The sequence below is a fragment of the Cyprinodon tularosa genome, unplaced genomic scaffold (assembly GCF_016077235.1).
Source record: "Cyprinodon tularosa strain WSP-4 unplaced genomic scaffold, ASM1607723v1 ctg386, whole genome shotgun sequence".
NCBI lineage: Eukaryota > Metazoa > Chordata > Actinopteri > Cyprinodontiformes > Cyprinodontidae > Cyprinodon > Cyprinodon tularosa.
The window spans coordinates 324,295-344,565 of NW_024039103.1; the positions used below are offsets into that span (position 1 = coordinate 324,295).

General features: G+C 38.8%; 1 protein-coding gene across 1 annotated transcript in view; it reads left to right on the forward strand.

Annotated features, from left to right (window-relative positions):
* The first annotated feature begins 730 nt into the window (after positions 1 to 730).
* ppp1r1b (protein phosphatase 1, regulatory (inhibitor) subunit 1B) overlaps positions 731 to 20,271 on the forward strand; it is a 33,250-nt gene continuing 13,709 nt past the window's right edge. The window contains exon 1 of the mRNA XM_038297336.1: positions 731 to 1,185. Coding sequence (XP_038153264.1) covers positions 1,072 to 1,185 — 114 coding nt within the window. The 5' untranslated portion in view covers positions 731 to 1,071. The remainder of the gene's footprint in view (positions 1,186 to 20,271) is intronic.

Here is a 20,271-nt window from a genome sequence, read left to right on the forward strand (position 1 = left end):
AGCTTCTACAACAAAAGATCTGCAGTGGAGAAAACTGGGTTTGAGTATTGGGGAGTGGACATATGGGGGAGTGGCGGCCTAATTGTTAGGGCGCTTGGAATCCTGAGGTTCTGAGTTCGAGCCCCACTCCCATAGACTTCCACTCTGGGTCTCTAAGCAAGACCCTTAAACCTACAATGCACCAAGGGCACCATATGATGGCGGCTCACTGCTTCCCAAGAGGATGGATAAAATTCAGAGGTAAATTTCTCCAATGTGAGATCAATAAAGTTAAATTATTATTATTTTATTAATTATTGGGTCAGTTTTGATTTCCGTCCACTTCAATACTGAATAACTTGTAAACCCAAATAGAAAAAACGTTGATGTTTGTGGTTGTAATGGGAGAAAACCTATAAAGGGTGATAGAGGATGAATGCTTTTATATTTTCTTTGATTCACTGGCGTTACTTTTCTCCCGCTGACTGTAGGTGCACTTATTAATCACAAAAAAATATATTCCCTTTTCATACTTTTTGTCTATTCCCTTTGCCCCCCATCCCATGCTATGCATACAGCTCCCATTCACAAATAAATATATGGTTGATATAGAATGTACTATGACTTACACAGCAGCTCCCCCTGCTCCTCTGTTTCTCTCCTCCCACATTAATACAGACCACTCCCTCTACTGATGTCTCCACCTTCTCTCTGCTGCTGGCCCCTCCCCTACCCTCCTCTCCTCTTACCCACCTACCTCCCTGCAACACAACCAGATCTGAGGACATGCCTCAGTCACTTCTGCTGCACAGGTTTTAGGGGAGAGCACACAGAGGCAGGCAGAATTAATATCAAAGTGATAGAAGAGGACAGCAGCAGGGTCGAAGTGGACAGAGGGTAGGGAGACGTACATGTTGTTGTATTTTTTTCTCTAAAGAGAGGACAGAATAAAGTCTGTCAGTGCAGAGGAGAGGAAGCAAGAAGCCATCAGGAGTGGGACTACCCAGCTGTTGGAGGTTCCTCCAGAGAGGGTGCAGATATCTTTTGGCCTCCACTGGGAGTCAGAGGCTCAGAGCCCCAGGATCAAGAAACATGGAGCCTTCTGTGTCAAAAGAGGTGGAGGGAGAGCACAAGGAGAGGAGAAAGATCCAATTTGCTGTGCCGGCCTCTGACCCAACCAACCTGGACCCTCGGCAAGTGGAGATGGTGAGCAGGCAGTTCACACATTATGATTTGATCCATGAGGAAAGATCAGCATAAGCTGGTAAATTGTTTGCGTGCTTTAAAACGTAACCTAAACCCAGCTTCTCTCAAAACAAAAAACTTATTTTTCAACAGAACTGCACTTCGAGTTTGAGCCTGTCTCTGTTGAAAAGCTATGATGACATTTCCCTCTCTCTACTTCCTTAGAAGATTAATGCCAGGCCGTGTCTTCTCATTTTGACCCCTTTCACAATGTGACATTGATATGAAAGTTATCATCTGAATCTCTGTAAAAACACCCTTATTTTGTCCCTTGACTCATTTGGTGCTTATTGTGCCAACAGATGTTTAACTTGAGATTTCCTGATAAATGCTTGACACTCTGGTTGTCTTACACGACTAACAACCTGCTTCTTCCTGCAGTAGTTTTTTTGTGTGTTTTTTTTAAAGAGTAATTCTGATCTCTCATTTCAGCTGTAATGCTAGGGGCTCTTATTATAGATCAGGGATAAGTGGGTCAAAATACTCTGGAAGATTGAGGCCAACGTCTCATTTCTCTAGAGAGCTTGAAGAAAGAGGAGGTTGGATAATATAACTGAGATGTGCCATATGACAGAAGGTGAAAAAGGAAATGTGACCTATGGGTCCATCTGTTTGGGGTCGACTCCCTCATCGACTGTCCCTGATTCCCTGTTTGCATAAATGGGTCTTTTAATGAGAAAGAGGGACCTGTTAGCCTGTTAGCACACTCTCTTTTGTTTATTTCTAGGTCCTAGCCGATGACTCGTATTGTAATTTAAATGTTTATCTTTATTAACTTGCGCCTATTTCAGGGCCTTAATATATTCAAAACTTTGTCCCCCGATGGAAATGTAGTCATTTCAAAGTAATGAAATATGTATGTGGCAGAACAGCTCTACAGCGCCCCCCAAAGGGACAAACCATAAGTTGCAAAGATTTTAAATTGAGTATTCACCTACATCTCATCAAACGATGAAAACAGTCTCTTGATGTCATACCCTAAAAGACACAAGAAGTCAAGCCATTTTGGGGTCAAAGGTCGAATTTTGGTAAATTTTCATTTTCACATGTCAAACTTTAATAAACTGCTCCGAGGGATTTTGGGATATTGGCTTCAAAATGGTCAGTATGCAGATAGAGCATGTGAGATGAAAAGTTATTAAAAATCATTTATAAAGAAGGGGTGTGGCTAGAGCCTGTCTTAATCGTCAATAAATTTGAAACTTGATAACTTTTATAAGAAAAAAGAAAGAAGTTGATAGTATTCCTTATACTAGTATAAAGCAGGACGTATTCTTGTCAGATCATCAGTGACGATGCACAGTTTTCGTGGTCGCTATAGGCACTGAGCGGCAAGTGCCGCATAATGTTGTCTGCAGCTTTAATTTTTATCATAATTTGCCACAAGTTCAATTAAATTTTTCCAGCACTTCATGACATTTCCACTCAAACATACACACAGCAATGCATTCCTGTCTATCTGTGTCATCTCTTCCAAATAACCACAGGACATCTAGATACCATATGTGAGTTGCTCTGTTTTTATTTATTTATTTCCAGAGATGGTCTCATTTCCATTTTTGCAGGATTTTAGACTCTCTTTGATTAATCACCATATTTTAGACTTGTAGATCAGCTCTGGGTAGGATGTTCAAGTCTGTGCATCCTTTTAGAGCTAAAATACAGTAAAAAAATCTATGCAGTTTATGAGTGATGCCCTACATGCAGGTGAATGAATGCATCCTGCTGGAGCAAATTTGCAGTCTAGGGAGTACAGGAAACAGAAGGGACATTTAGGAGAGCATATGTTTACGTATGTTTAAAAGCTGATAGCATCTACTTGAGTTTAATGGGATTCTCCAGGGATGTGTGGGTGGGCAGGGACTGACAGTCAACAGCACTCATTTTATTCCTTTCCCTCCAACTGCAATTACTCTGCCTTACAAGTCCGCATTTTGCTACTGAGTAGCAACTTGTTTGACAACGAGCCGCCCCTCACTGTTCTTTCCGATGGCATTTAAATCCCAAAACCACAATCGACTGAATTGCCCTTGTTTCTATAGAGACAGCCGGTTCAACTATGTCACTGAACGCTCCCCCGCAGATGGGATCTAAAAGGTCAGCTTTAATGGATGGATCTGTCTGATGGGGGGGAAAAAAAGCTTGTTTACAATAATGTGATGTTTGGGGTGTTTTATACAGGAACGGTTGTTGATGTTTTGTGGAGAGACGCTTCCGTTCCTCCTACTCATGATATCTAAGAGAAAACAGCAGGTATTTGCTCACAGCAGATCATTCGCCGTCTCTTTTATCAGTGTTGAGGTAAAGTTTTTGAGCTAAGCTCACTTCTCCAACTAGCTATCAAATAGTATAATCATTCAAACCTGCTCCTTCCATTTAGAGTTTGCTCTCTCTTGTCTCAGCAGGGACTCCCAAAGCAGGTCGATTGTATTGAGCACAGCTGCACTTTTCACTGTTTGTGTTACTATTTTTTTTCTTTCACCCTTTTAACCCGATATTCCAGGAAAAGGTGATACGGTTTAATAAAACTTATCTACTCATGTTTTCCTATCTTAAAGCTGGTTTTGATACACAGACAGGTCAACGTTAAAATGTTAGGTTGTGTTTTATTGTTTTTCTTTAGACGCCTATAAACATCCCCTTAAGCATATGTTGGCCCAATTGTTGCAGCTAAAACTGCTTCAAATCTTTTACAGATGCTTTTCTTAGGAGCAGGTTTGGATAATTTTTGGCATAAATGCTGATGTTGAACAAAAAGGTCTAGCTTGAACTCTCTGCTTTAATTCATTCTAAAGGTGTTTCCTTCAGCCAAGTTCACCTGTCTCTGCAGACCCCAAACTTGCTCATCTGTATATTATAGACCCTTGCTTTATGCAATTATGCTGAAACAGGGAGAGGTCACCCCAAATTTGTCCTAAAAATGACTTGGTATGCCAGTGTAAACATCTTTTACTTGAACCATGGAAACAAGCCCAACCCTGAAATAAAAACAGGTGTACTCCTGTAGCAAAATTGATACTACAAACACTGAGGCGACTGCGACTGCCAAGCCAAGAGTCATCTGCTGGGTTGCTAGAAACGGAAGTGTGATCTTTCACCATAATGAACTCATCTCAACTAAGCTCAGTGGTGGTGGGCTTTACACCCCTGCATCTGACACTTTGCATTCCATTTGGAAATACTGGGTTATAACGCAGCTGCTGGGCAATGAAAAAAACCTTCTACAGACGCCTCTGGGAACACATCTGCACAATATCAATAAACATCTCCTGACCTCACTCTTTGATTTTACATGGCCTACCACTACTGCCTTTTGAATGGAATTTAGTCAGTTGTGTTGCTCTTGCATGTTTTCATACATTCTCTTAGGTTTTAACTTAATTTTACATCTTAAAGTAGGACTATGCTAGGATTACTCACCATGCTTAATTGGGTTTAGGTAAGAGATTATGCAAGGTTGTCTATCTTATAAGTGCTCATGATGGTAGGGCTGAGGATACCTTTCTCCAGGCATTGCTGTGCATGCAACTACTTAGCAAGATCTTGTTCTGAGTTCGGTTATAATGGGTTAAAACTAAATAAATTCAAGTTTAGAGTGTACCAGACATATTTTTTTCTGCAAACGTCAGGTTTTTCCCTTTAGTGCACCAGTCAAAAATATAAGGATGCTCATTAGCATTCTAGTTTGGAAAGTTGGAGTCTCTTAGCAGCTGCAACATATTGGAAATCTCACTGCTTCATTCATTTGGGTAAATTATTACCACATCTGAATTCTGAATTTCATCGCATAAGTTGAATTTTGTATTCATTGCATCATATTTAATATATTTTGTCTTGCTGCTCAATTAAACTTAAACATGTATACCTACATTCACATATATACTTAAATGCCTTTAGTTGTTACCCAATGAAGTAAGTAAAACAAATATCTGACAAAAAAGGTAAGAAAGGACTGTTTTCTTTTTGTTTTTTACTTTTAATAATCTAAAATTTGGTGTTTCGCCTTAAAAAAATCTTAATCTAGATTAAAGATATTTGTTATGTTATTTCAAATACATGTATCTTTGTGGTGGTAAAGAAAAGTGCATTGGATGGCCTTAGAGCTAGCTAAGAACTTTGTTTAGAACAGACAATCTGCATCAAGCTGCAAGTTCATTCGTCTGCTTATCTCTGCTGTAAATACCCGGCTAGAATAAATTACTTCCTGCCAGTGCTATTTGATTGTTCTGATACAAGCCTTTGTTTCATTATGTTTAAAACAAGGGGAGTGACATAAGTTATCATTGATGCATCCCAAGACAAATATAGAAATCTGTGGCAGAGCCTGAAGCCCGTACAGTAATTACAATACTCAGCTCTGCACTAGAAAGAAAGTATTACTAAGTTCTCACTTTTAAGGGGAAATATTGTAACTCTATTAAGCATAAGTACACAGATCTTTTTCCTGAAAGGTGTTTGCATCAATTGTATCCTTTGAAAGAAGGAAGAGAAGGAAGAAAGAAAAATGAAAAAGCTTGTTCAGTCATGTAATTCAGGTGTCCAGAGAAAAATGTATTTTGTTTAGTGTTGGTTTATTTGTGTGCTCATGCAGAAACACAGACACACACAGGCATGGACCATGTCTTTCTACACCTACGTATATGCATCATGCTCACTTCCTTAAGTTTAAGTTCTATTGTTAGTTTTTTTTAAATAAAATCTATAATTATCTTCTGAAAAATCTCTTGGAAATGCATACAGGTGCTGGTAATAAAATTAGAATATCATGAAAAAGTAGATTGATTTCAGTAATTCCATTTAAAAAGTGAAACTTGTATATTATATTCATACATTACATACAAACTCATATATTTCAGATGTTTATTTTGTTTAATTTTGATGATTACAAATGACAACAAATGAAAATCTCAAATTCATCATATCAGAAAATTAGAATATTACTGAAGACCAATAAAAACAAAGGATTTATAGAAATGTTGGCCAACTGAAAAGTATGAACATGAAAAGTATGAGCATGTACAGCACTCAGTATTTAGTTGGGCCTCCTTTGGCCTGTATTACTGCAGCGATGCGGCGTGGCATGGAGTCGATCAGTCTATGGCACTGCTCAGGTGTTATGATAGCCCAGGTTGCTCTAATAGTGGCTTTTAGCTCTTCTGAATTGTTGGGTCTGGTGTATTGCATCTTCTTCTTCACAATACCCCATAGATTTTCTATGGGGTTAAGGTCAGGAGAGTTTGCTGGCCAATTAAGAACAGGGATACCATGGTCCTTCAACCAGGTACTGGTAGCTTTGGCACTGTGTGCAGGTGCCAAGTCCTGTTGGAAAATGAAATCTGCATCTCCAAAAAGTTGGTCAGCTGCAGGAAGCATGAAGTGCTCTAAAACTTCCTGGTATGTGGCTGCGTTGACCCTGGACCTCAGAAAACACAATGGACCAACACCAGCAGATGACATGGCACCCCAAACCATCACTGACTGTGGAAACTTTACACTGGACTTCAAGCAACGTGGATGAAGTGCCTCTCTTCTTTTCCTCCAGACTCTGGGACCTTGATTTCCAAAGGAAATGCAAAATTTACTTTCATCAGAGAACATGACTTTGGACCACTCACCAGCAGTCCAGTCCTGTTTCTCTTTAGCCCAGGCAAGACGCTTCTGACGCTGTCTGTGGTTCAAGAGTGGCTTGACACAAGGAATGCGACAGCAGAAACCCATGTCTTTCATACGTCTGTGTGTGGTGGTTCTTGAAGCACTCACTCCAGCTGCAGTCCACTCTTTGTGAATCTCCCCCACATTTTTGAATGGGTTTTGTTTCACAATCCTCTCCAGGGTGCGGTTATCTCTCTTGCTTGTACACTTTTTTCGACCACATCTTTTCCTTCCCTTCGCCTCTCTATTAATGTGCTTGGACACTGAGCTCTGTGAACAGCCAGCCTCTTTAGCGATGACCTTTTGTGTCTTGCCCTCCTTGTGCAAGGTGTCGATGGTCGTCTTTTGGACAACTGTCAAGTCAGCAGTCTTCCCCATGATTGTGTAGCCTATAGAACTAGACTGAAAGACCATTTAAAGGCTTTTGCAGGTGGTTTGAGTTAATTAGCTGATTAGAGTGTGGCACCAGGGGCCATCAATTTTGAACCTTTTCACAATATTCTAATTTTCTGATATGATGAATTTGAGATTTTCATTTGTTGTCATTTGTAATCATCAAAATTAAACAAAATAAACATCTGAAATATATGAGTTTGTATGTAATGTATGAATATAATATACAAGTTTCACTTTTTAAATGGAATTACTGAAATCAATCTACTTTTTCATGATATTCTAATTTTATGACCAGCACCTGTAGAGACCAGGAGAAGCATTTTTTACCATCTGGGACATCCTAACAAATCTTCGCCACTAAACCCCCTCCAAACATGCAAATGCTGCATGCTTTTCAGGTGATGGAGAGTAATGTGCATAATGGACCGAGATTAGGGTCATGGCACTGACAATACTACAATCATGTGGACATGCCTTTCCTACTTTGACTCCATCTGGCCTTGTAACACGCATAAAACTCAGAATAAAAAGAGATTATCAAAGGACAGAAAAGGGCATCAGTCCAAAAGCTTGCAACACAGAACCTAATATGACCCCTCAGGTTTTATGGAGGTATAACCCTTCCTGCCCTCTCATAAAATCCCTCATACCCCTCAAAAACCCACCACCACCATTTAAGTTTTACGTCACTCTGGGTTAAACATCAAACAGTGACCTTTGATGCGGTGAGTATTTGTGGGTAAACATTAGCAGTGTGGGGGACTATCAACAAGCAATCCCAGTCAGAAAAGCGCGCTCCAAGCAGCAATCTTTCCTGGTGGGAATGCCACTGTAGTGGTCTGAGTCAATTTTGCCCAATAAAGTGGTCTGTTTAATTTTTATAGCCAGGAATATTTATGTTCCTGGCAAGCCTTCCTTTTTTCCCAAGAGCAGTTTGTAGATGTTTGTAGTGGCAAGAAATAATTGGCATGAAAGTTGATGAACCAAACGTTGTAATTGATGTTTTGGACACAGACAATAACTCTCTCTTTTGCTGTGGCTTATGTTTGTTTTTGCTCCTTCTAGTTATGACAGTCCTAGCATTTAGGTTTCTTAATGTCTCAAACAAGAACATGCCAGTTAGTGTTGTAAAACTTTCCCTTTATAAGCTCTTTCCTTTTTAATTGAGTGTGTGGCTTCTGTAAAATGCAGATTTTATGTTTTATTTAAATAACCATGTCCTCTCCTGGTAATGACAATTGTTTTGGCTGCTTTGCTTCAAAAGGTAAAGTGTAAACAGCTAAAAAACAGCATAAATATTGAGAGAAAAGTTATTTGATTATACTACACACAGTGAGCTGAAACTCCAATCATAATACCCTCTGGGAAAACGAGATAAAAATCTGACACGAGGCCTCGGAAGCTGCAGCACAGTTTCCTAGGCTTTTAGCTCTTGGTTAATAGAGACTTTTTCCCACTCTGTAACTAGACTCTGGACAACATCGGGCTGTATCTAGGATGTAAAGATGAGATAAATAATACAAAATAAATAAGTAATTAAACTTTATTGATCTCACATTAGAGAAATTTACCTCTGTTTTTACCCCACCCCTATGGGAACACTGGGCTGCCATTGTTCGGTGCCCCAGGAGCAGTGTGGGGTTAAGGGTCTTGCTAGGAGACCCAGAGTGCTAACCTGACTCCCCCAGATAGATTTGCTCCGCATATCCATCTGGAAACATTCTGTTGAAGTAATTTTGGGAAGGGGCGAAAATACTGGTTAGCTGATTGGCCTATGTTGGTGATAGACGGTCCAAATAAACCAATCAGATCAACGAAGCATATGACGTACTAACAGAGCGACGACGAAGAGGAGCCAATTGATAGATCAAACTCTTGCCGAAACCAGTTGGGAGAAGAGCAAAAACATCTTTTCCTCTGAGAAAAGCCTCCAGAGCAGTGTTTTGCTCTTCTTTCAGTAAAGAAATACTCTGTAATTCCGATAAAACTTGCTCGATAGCCACGCTAACGCTAGTTTCATTGGCTGAAGCCGCCATGTTCTTTAGACTGAACTGTCGCGCTTCTCGTTGCGTCACACCTCAACCCGCCTCAAAGCCAACGCTGATTGGACGTTCGTTTGGCGAACGGCTCCAAATTTTCTTTAACGGAGAGTCTCCAGACTGATCTGCGAGTGAAACCTTGAAAGCTCGCGAGATCAGGATGGTCTCACAAGGCTACCAGAGTGCAGGCTGTGGAGATTGAACCGGGTACTTGCAACCTTCTCAGAGCACAAGCGCACTGCTTGAAACACTAGGCCAACTCTCCCCCTATACTCTCTGTATTTAATCCATCCACTTGGGTAGCAGGGAGCTGCCATTCTGCAGCGCCCAGGGAGTAGTGTGGGCTTAAGGGTCTTTGCTCAAGGACCCAGAGTGGCAATCAGTGGGAATGAGGCTCAAACTAAGAACTTCTGGATTCCAAGCTCTATCTGATAACCATTAGGCCTCCACTCCCCTAACTCTGTGCATTTAACCCATCCCCTTGGGGAGTCATGGGCTGCCATTGTATAAAATTCATTTCCTTATGTAAATACCTTTAATCTTTGAAGGTACTGTAATCACATTGCCGCTGAAGGTTTCTTCTTTTGACCCTTGCCAAACAAATAATCAGTTTCTGGGATGAGAAAAGATTAGAAATGTGGATAAAATTGTGTTTTTTCACTGACCAGGAACCAAATTTGAACCAGATGCTGTTAGATATCAAGGTTTTCACCTTGATTATATCAGGATTTGGACTCTGGGCTGTTCCTTTAAGCAGCCTCTGCACAGCTGAGTCCTTATCTGGTGGTTAAAGATCCATGGAGATGCCCCGGCCAGTGAAGGAAATTCAGGGAGGGCACTGACTCGCAACAAATGGGATTTGTCTCAACTCCTGTTTAATTGAGTCTAAGAAGCAAAATTATGTTATGACTGCCGTTTTGAGTTGTAATCTCTAAAACATTCTGTTTCATTGGGTCTATGGTACTTTACGTTGAACAGGGTTACTTAAGTAAACACTGATGTAGATAGTTTGACTGATACATGTGATAAATCAGGAAAAAGTTCGTTATGATGGTATTTTCTCTGTAACTCAAACCACAGGTTTTTAAAAGGATTTAAGTCTGGGGATTGACATCGCTATGGGAGAGGGTTGATTCGAACGAACCCTGGGATGATTTGGCCATATGTTTTGGATTATCATTATCCCAAAGATGGCCTATTTTAGTTTCCAGGCAGAGACCATCAGATTTTTATTTCTCTAACATATTTTCTATGGCCTTTGGAAGACAACAGGGCAACAGCATATCATTCCTCCAAGTGAAGTTTGTAGGTATTGTTGGGTAGTTTTCTTGCCTTGATTATTTAAGACTAGTTTGGATTGTTTGTTGGTGAAAACCTCAATGTTAGGATGCCTTTACAGCTGGAAGATTTGCAGGATCACAAGAGCAATCAAGTGCAATCATCAAGCAAGGCAAACCATGTTTATGTGTATAGCAATATACATACATATATATATATATATATATATTTATACAATATCTATATACAATTCAGTACAAGGGCTATTCAAAGTGCTTTATGTGAATTAAACAATAAAATAGAACAAAAAAAAGGCAGAAGAAAAGCATAAAATGATAACAGCAGGTAGTAAAACAAATGAAACACTTGGGCTTCCACCTTAAATTAATAATATATCAATTAACAGTTTGACTTCAGCCGTCAAATCAATTCTTAAAAAATGTTTTTTTAATTTTGACTCCAAAGTAGCCTTGCATATAGCAACCCTGTATACAGTAAAAAACAAACAAGTATTTAACACTTTTTGAGGGGAGTGGTGGCCTAGTGGTTAGGCCATAGAGCTTGGAATCCTGAAGTTCTATGTTCGAGCCTCACTTCCACAGACTGCCACTCTGGGTCCCTGAGCAAGACCTTTAACCCATCCAAGGGGATGGGTTGAATGCAGAGTTCATGCTGCTGCGCTATACTTGTGACAGTGTTATGGCAATAAAAAGCTGGAAAAAAGCCCCTACAGAGTTGGATATAATTCTGTTTATGATAACATCTGGTCAGACTGCAAATGAGTGTAAAATTGACTGTATAGCAAGTGACATATTTCCAGTGTTAATTTTACATCTATTAGTGTAAAAAATAAAGAAGAGCTCTCAGAGACTGGAGAGTAATTGACACCATATAGAGTATTGCTGTCAATGTCTACACTGATTATTAACTGCAACACTTGAGCAGATTTACACTCAGTGTAGTTGGAAATACTCCATTTAGAGTTAAATAGATTAACTCTGAATTTTTAACACCCAATTTTTTTTATTATTATTATTCTGTACATGAGACAAATGCAGGAGGACAGATTAAGACAGCAGGGATGGAGAGAGCATGGTGTGCTGTCTTGATTGCATAAATGGTGCGAGGTATGCTGTGGTTGGAAAGATTTAAGATCACATATACATCCATGAATTAGATCTGATTTCCCTCCATGGTTCACTTTCTCCTTTTGGTTTCAAGATAGTCAATTTGGTCTCCCAGGGCAAGAGATTCAATCCAAGTGAACCAAAACCTGCAGTAGGTTTGTAAGCTAACCAGAGTAAAAGTGTCTGTTCCTTATCCTTCACTATCCAGCCAGGTGTGAGCAGATGATGTAGGCAATCAGAGGAAATAAAGAAGGAAAACATATATATATTTTAAAAGAATTTTCTTCCATTGTAGAAACCTACATCACACTAATGTCCATCAATAGTCCAGACCCCCTTATGCTTCTAGTGGGTTGGTAGATATCTCTAGCAGTTATTGGCATAATAGGAGGTGTAAACCCTAAAAAGATGGACATTTTTTATTCAGGGCAATATGCTGGTTAAAATCCAAGCACACGCTCACTCCTAGAAAAGATCTAACTGACTTAGCATGGACCATTTTGGCCATGGGATGAAGAGGCTGCCTAGGGGAGAACCCATAACTGAACAAGGAGAACTGCACACAGAAAGACTTTAGACTGGGATTAGCACTCATTCTGGCTACATTGCAAAGGTGCAAATAACTGTCACCATGCATTCACAGCAATGAAAAAATGATTTTTTTTATGTAGCTATGTTTTGCTTTTTTACCAGGGTTGCCACAGTATTTCTGCTGCATACTCCAGGCTGCATTTCAACTATGAAAATAAACATTTATTTTGTCCTTCATTACATGTGCATAGATATATCATTGCAGATGAGTAACCCCAGCTGCCCTTTCCTCTATTTGTGCTGCATGTTGACCTCTGGAACCACACAGCTAAATGTGATTGCATGAACAAGAGACGCAGAATCACCTCAGTATCTGCAGGGTCTCAAGCCATGCTGAAAAACAGCTTTGATTGACACCTCAACTGCTGTGCACCATGCCCTGGCAGGTGGCTTCACATCACTCATCTGCCCACCAAGGTGACGGTTAACCCCGGTTTTAACAGTGTTTTGAAACAGCAGGACAAGCATCTAATTACGTAAATGCTAGGGGGGAATCTGGGGAATGAAGAGAGGAAGTGTGTCAGAGTATAATGTCATTCTGCCTGCGGTTGCGGTACAAGTTGGATTTCTATTTGGGGGTCATTGGAGAGCCCCTCAGGATACTATCTGCAGACACATCTGTTTTTTTGTTTTTTGTTTTAGTTAGCCAGAGGTGGGGGCCAAGGGTCACAGCTGAAAAGTGTTCTATGAGTGAGGAAGCGACATGCAGCAGCCTTTCTGACTTGGGGGAATTCATTAAAACCATGTGCTTGAATAGGAATGAGTATCTATTGTTTTGGCTGCAACTGCTGCGAAATGTCCTTGAACTTTGCAAAAAGCAACTGCAAACTCAACAAGCACTTGTTACACAGTGCAACCTTGTTGAAACTGGTGATGAGTTTCTACAGACTGAAACTGTCTGACAGAGAGGACTAGTCACATGATTATCTGATTCCTGCTCTTTGGGTGTTTGCTTTATGGAAACATTTGATCTGCCAGCTCTATGTGTGGGGGTGTTTGGCATGGTAGCAGAATTTTAGAGAGCAGATGATATCTGTATATTTTGTCTGAAAAGAAAAAAAAAGATACTAAGAATAGTCACTAAATAAATGTGATAAAATATAAGTTTTATTTAGATATTTTTCAGCATTAAAAGCACAAAACTGAAAAATATTTCAACATTTTAAACAGCACTAAATAAGTTATTAAACTAAAGCATTTGACATCACATGCATTGTACAATAATGACAAAAAAAAGGAATCAATTTCCCCCTGGACTGTATTATTGAATTCATTGCAAGACTGTACTTCGAGCACCACGGGAGCCATCTCATTTAAAAAGAACTCACTTTGGGCACGGTGTGATTCAGAGAACAAAGGTTGACTTTATGACCTTTTTTTAATTGAGTTGCTCTTCAGAGTTCAGCTTACCTAAAGATCACAGTAATGGAACAACACTGTAAGAGAGCGCGTTTTACAGAGAAATGGGAGGAGCTGAAATGAATGTAGGATTCGATGCTTATTAGACTTATCTTAATTCAAACAGAGGAAGTGTCCAAAGGCTTGATTGTGACTGTGATAAGATGATAGAAAACATGTGGAGGCCGCAGCAGTGTGTAGTAGGGAGCTTAATTACAGTTCTGCTCAGAAGTTTTCAAACGTTTCGCAGGAAATTCATGTAATTCAGTCTTTTAAGATTAAAACAATCTTTTATCCAGGGTTAAATTATATGAAATAAATGCTCAATTTAAGTTGTAGTAAAACACTACATAACGACTTTTTTATTTATTTTACTAATCAGAAAGCTACTGGGGTCACTACTGGTGGATTTTTGACATCCATTCATGGTGGAGTGTTTCGATTTTACCTCACGTTAAACATGATGCACGATTTTCTAATAGAATTGAGGTCAGGTTGTCAGCAGCAGCCTCGCTTTTCTTTTCTAAAACCAGTTTTGATGTGCAATGGATCATTATCCAGTTAAGATCCCAGTTGTTATCAAGTTTCAAATATAAGAACAAATTGCTACCCATGATAAAATAGAAATTAGCAAGGCTGCGCAAGATCAAATCAGTAAAATTAACTAAAGGCTGTCATGAACGGGAATGCAGGCATAACAGCAACACATTCAAGTATTTTGTAAACCATGTGGCAAAGTGAAAGGTTTTAAAAATAAAGTTTTATCGGATTAGCCAAAGGATTCAGTTTTATGGTCACCAGAAATAGAATTCCGAGTCAATGTGAGCCAATTAGGAATACTGTAACCCTAAAGCTTGGGGGTAATAGCATCATGCTGGTTTCATTGCTGGAGGTATCGGTGCTTTGCTTCCAGTGTTTAGGAATTCATTTTAAATCAAAAAGCTAGATGATTGAAATGTGGAATCAAGGCCAACGCCTTATCCTCATTCATTTGGTAGATTCTATTATTCAAACAAACTTAAGAACGAGGACATTGATAGTTCAAATAATATCAAAGCTAAGAATAAGCTACTTAAAAGAAAACTTGTCAGTTTCTACGAGGGCTAACGGTGTAGAAATAGAGTGCAGTCATAGTGGGCAGAGTAGAAATGAAGCCATGGACAAAACAATTAGGTAAATAGATGTCAGATGAATGGATGTACTTTTAACCAGCAAATTAGCACACCTGTCAAAGGTGTAAAAAGTTCTTTCATATAACGGTTTTTAAAAAGATAATTTCTCTATAAAGTCTTGATCTATAATTGACACCTTTCCTATTGTAAGATCACAGAGCAAATTGGGATAAATGACAGCAGATTGTGCAAACTTATTTTGACCCACTGCTATATTAAATGATATCAAAGGGTTTTGTTTGTTTATATGTCTTCTCAGCTGGACAACTAATTTACACAAAATGACAAGTGCCAAAGTTGTTGGTTATGTCAGACTCATTATTCTGTTGGTATGATTTCAACACAAATAGCAAGGAAGTAAGATCGAATGATTATGACAGCAAAGATGACTTTGCTTTTCATCTGTGGAGACAAGACAATGTCTGTTGGCCAGAGGAAGAGACACAAAGACAAAGCCAATGTGAAAACTCCAGAGACAACATCGCCTTCCAATAGAGCTATTGCACACAATGGCAGTTATAGACGAACTTTGCAAGGAGGGCCGTGGTGGTGTTCTTTTATGGGGGCACAGAACAAAGAAAGAAAATACACATAGAAAAAACCCCAAACAAATGGCAAGAGCTCATCATTTAATATGACTGAAGCTTAAAGCTAACTGCAATAATTGCAATTAATAATATCAAATAATTGTTATTATTAATTTAAAAGTAATTTTTAAAGATGACATATAAAAAATTATCCAAAGGATGATTCAGTTTTAACCTACTTCTGTCTGCACATATCATCATAATATATTTATTTTCCATTACACTACAAAAATCCATCAAAAAGTAAAATTTTCTAAAAATAACTGTATTTGCACTTAATTTTAGACTTACAGACTTAGACAGATATTATTTTGTACACACAATTTTATACAAAAAGACATTTCGGTTTTAGCTGGTAAATATGATGATATGCCAAAGGAATAAGTCTTTTTGCTCCTTGAAATAAGTTAATGGAGTTTATTTGTTTTCTTATTTTGAATATAAAGTATCTATTTCCATTGGCAATTTTTTTTAATTTACCAGCTTAAATCAAGGGAAAATTCACTTATTTATACAGAAAAAAAAAACTTCATTATATTTAAATTTTGTAGAGAATTTTTTTCAGTACAGGGGCCACGATTGGTTCTATAAGGGCACTGTCTCTTATAGAGTTGCCATGGATAGCTCCTTATACAACAACTACAAAAACACAACATTCTAAAGCATTTTTATTAATCTTTTGGTTTATTGCTGCAAAACTGACAAGAAACTAAGATATTCAACTTGACCAGCTCTAGTTAAAGTTGGACTCGTGATTCCACACCATGAATATGCTAGATGATCGTCTTTGTCATGGCAAACAATGACAAACACCATTTGCATTTGTGTCTGTTCACTGCTCATATAAGTTGCTTATTTTGCCTCGTCATGCCAAAACAGTGGAGGGACAAGCGGTTTTTGGATTAGAAACAGAGGCCAACTACAGTAGTATAGAGAATTAATGAAAAAACTTAAATTAACCATGTAACCCTTCTAACTGCAGATCAATTTCTTTTTTTATTTTGTGACTCCACTTGCATTTTGGCCTTGGTAAACAATGTGCTGCTAGGGCATTAATGTTGAGGATAATTTCCAAATATGTAAAAGATGATTGAGAGTAGCACGTAGTATTGAGAGAGTATATATCCCCTCCAGTATGCCTTATGACTTCACAGCTTTGCTCAGAAGGATTTCTGCAGATCTTCAAGGATGATATAATGAACGTCTTTACAAGGTTCCTCCAGTCTATCCAGAAATGCATACAGTTTTCGCATTTTTGCCCCTGATAGTTTGCAGCAACCAGGTGACACGAAAAGAAACATGTCTACCTGTGTCTGTTTCTGTAACACTACAGTCCTGCTGGTCTGGTTAGGATAATCTAATCTATGAAATTGTACCCAGTATGTATAAAGACAAATAAAGCAGTCCACCTTTCAAAAATACCAAATATATGGTCTTTTTAGAAGAGCTCTTAGTAATCAGCAGGTGCACTTAAAAGCTTATATTATGAACGAGTCAATTTCATTGCCTTAACTTTTTTACAGCTAAGCAATAAAACAAATACTGACTGTTTCTTTTTGTTGTATAGATTCTAAACTATATTTAGAAATGCATCTTAGATTGTGGTAATATCTGATCATTGGTTATAGAAGGTAATTACAAAACGTTACTGTAATGAGAAGTTCAAATTGGTATCTTTTGTGCAAACTTACTGGTCAAATGCGGCTCTGAAATACAGTTTATTCCTTCTATAAATAACAAATGAAGAAAACAACATTAACAAAGAGAAAGATCTTTGTGAATCTTTTTTGCTTTCTGTTAAATACTCCCTTTTTCGGGTGGCAATCACTAAATTTGGTCTTCCTAAATTATATGAAAATGGAAACAATGCCTTCATGTAACTTTCAGTTGAAAAACAAGAAAAAAATATATAAATCCTCTTCCATTGATGCTAGTTGTAAATCATGGTTTTATTTAACAGAGCCTGCCTGTGGACAGAAGCCATAAACACAATTCAATATTTCACAGATCTATATCTCTCCATCAGAACAGATATGGATCTATTCCATCAGAGTGATGCAGGACCATACATCATTATATGCACTTGCCTGATGCCCCCATCGTATCACAGATTGCTTGGTGAGGTGACCTGTTGCAGCTTAGTGAAATTTGGCACAAGAGATGGTGATATATGGTACTTTCCAAGACGTGTATTGCTCCATGCTGCCTTTGTGTCTAGGTCACACTTCTCATGAGACGCTGGCTGTCATGCACTATTGGAGAGTTTTACAGGCTTTCTGTCTCATCCTACCGACCCCCAGTGGCACCTCTGATCTAGTTTATGTCGTCCTACTGCTGCAGCTTTTTATAGGACTGGTTGGAGTGTGCCAGCTTAGAGAGCCAAATCTCAGGGGAGTAGACCCAAATCAGCCAATATGCACCCAGAATGCTCACAAAGACACACGCACGAAGTACCGAGAAAAATGCAAAGTCAACAGTGACTCATGTTCCCAAAACAGCCCTGCCACAGAGCCCAGGCTGCTTAACCTTTTACCTAATATTAAACCTGACACGTGTGTAAATAAGGAGACTTTTTATGCTTCTAATTTATGGTGGTTCTTAAAAAGTTGAACTATTCTCTTCAAAAGCCTGACTCTGGGTTTTGGGCACAAAAAATGGAACCTTAAAATCATACATCAACTAAGAAAATGTTCTGTTCTTTACTGTGACATTTCATTTCAACTAAAATGCACAAGCAAATCTGTTAGAGGGGATTTTTTTAAATGCATAAACCTAGTTAAATAACTACTTTCTTGCAGAACCTTTCAGATTATAAAGTTTCCTAACACAACATCTGACACCTCTTGTGAATCTGTTTCAACTGAAATAAAGTTACTAAGTTACTATTTCCCTGCAAATTTGCTTATTTGAATCTTGCAGCTAAAACTGTAGTTTGCGTAGAAGTTGCACAGAATCAAAAATATTTATTTGTACAATTGTATCAGGTAAGAGAAGGATGCAAAAGCTCCACAGCATTTTGAATATTTCCTGTTTCAGGCAAGACAGTTGTTAGTATTGAAAGATGTTTTGGGCAACTGTAACAACTTTAAAAACTTACATCGGATGAAAAGAAAAGGTAATCATTTTGTGTATTAAGAGCAAAGTAAACAGTTACATTCAGCATCACCAATCAGATTAAATTAACTCATTATCCATAATTAAATCAAATCATCTCCTTTTAACGTTACCTCCTCTAAAGCTGTTAAAAACACCACAACTGCAGCCTGGAATTGTGCAAGTCTGCTTTAACTGGTATGGTCAAAAACATTGCTGCTGGTGGTACTGGGAAAGGCCGAGAGATTGGGAACAAGGGATTAAGAGATGTAGAGGAGGAAGGGCACGGAGCGATAAAGCATAGCTGGAGTAATCCCACATGCCGTGTCCCAGTGTTGTCGTAGCTGAGGAGTCGCATATGATATTACGTAACTCAGATAGAGTGGGGTGGTTTTAAGGCTGGAAAAGTACTAGATTCACTGACTGTTTATGTCATTCGACATTTGAGATGTCACCACCAGCACCGCCATCATTGGTGCATGTCCTTTCTCTAAAACATAAATACCTTGTCAGCTCTATCATTTTACATAAATGAACATAAAATCTCTCCCCCCTTTTTTGTCAGTTTAATATTATCAGATTAGAACCATGATTGATGTCTGCTGTAATCAAACCATTGTGAAATAAAGCTTTTTAAAAATAATTTTCATCCCTCAATACCACTTTGTGGCACTTTATAAGAAGTATTACATCAGGGGTCGCCGTCGCGGTGCCCGCGGGCACCAAGGGGCCCTCAAGGACCACATGGGGTGCCCTCAACGCCTTCTGAAAACAGCAACTCAGCAGTGGGCTAAGTTTGAAATTTTATTTGATTCTGTGACTCTTCTTTTTAATCATTTATAGAGCATTTCATCATAGCAATCATATAGGGCATTTTAGCATTTATAGAGATTTTAAAATTATAATGTTTAAAGGAAAATTAGAAATTAAAAGTTAACAATAAAAATGTGTTTATTATGGATGAAGTTAAGGGGGAACCCTGACCCCTCTTGTTCATGGGTCAGTATTGGTAGCCCTTCCTATGATTCAATAGCCATGAAGTAGCCCTCAGCCTTGAAATGGTTGGTGACCCCTGGATTACATTAAACATACGTGACTGATAGAAGCTTAAATAATGTTAGTTATCTTTTAAGTGTTAATTGTTCAAATCCTTGTATCTCTTGGTTATTAGCTGATGCTTATCTAGTGTTTTTAGAGATCTGAAGCTGTTAAAACACAGATTAATGCTGCTTCTGTTAATATTTTCCAAGTTAAGTAGCTCAAATTAATTTGGACTACTGTGTTTAGTTGTGTAAAGGCTTGGTGTCTACTATCACATCTTGACCACCTCGGGGCAGGAAGCAGGTGCCGGGCAGGTGTCTTAGCTGCAAGACGCCCCAGGCCTCCACAGCTCCCCACTACAGAGGCGGAAGTGTCTGATGAAGTCTTGTATGGATGTGCGCTGACACTGAAGAGGGAAAATGAAGAAACATAGGAACAGATGTGTCAGGGTGCAGGGGGAAAAATAACATGATTGCAGTTACAGCATGACGCAAAGTAGAAAGAAGATGAGGGTAATGTCACTGTCAAGGAATGAAGGATGGAAGTGGATGTAAACAGGATAGAGGAAGCAGGGGATAAAGTGCGATGGAAATGATAGGAGAATAAGAGGGAGACGGATAGTGTGTGACATCCAGGAGAGACGAGAAAGCTGGAGGTTGCATGATGAGATTAA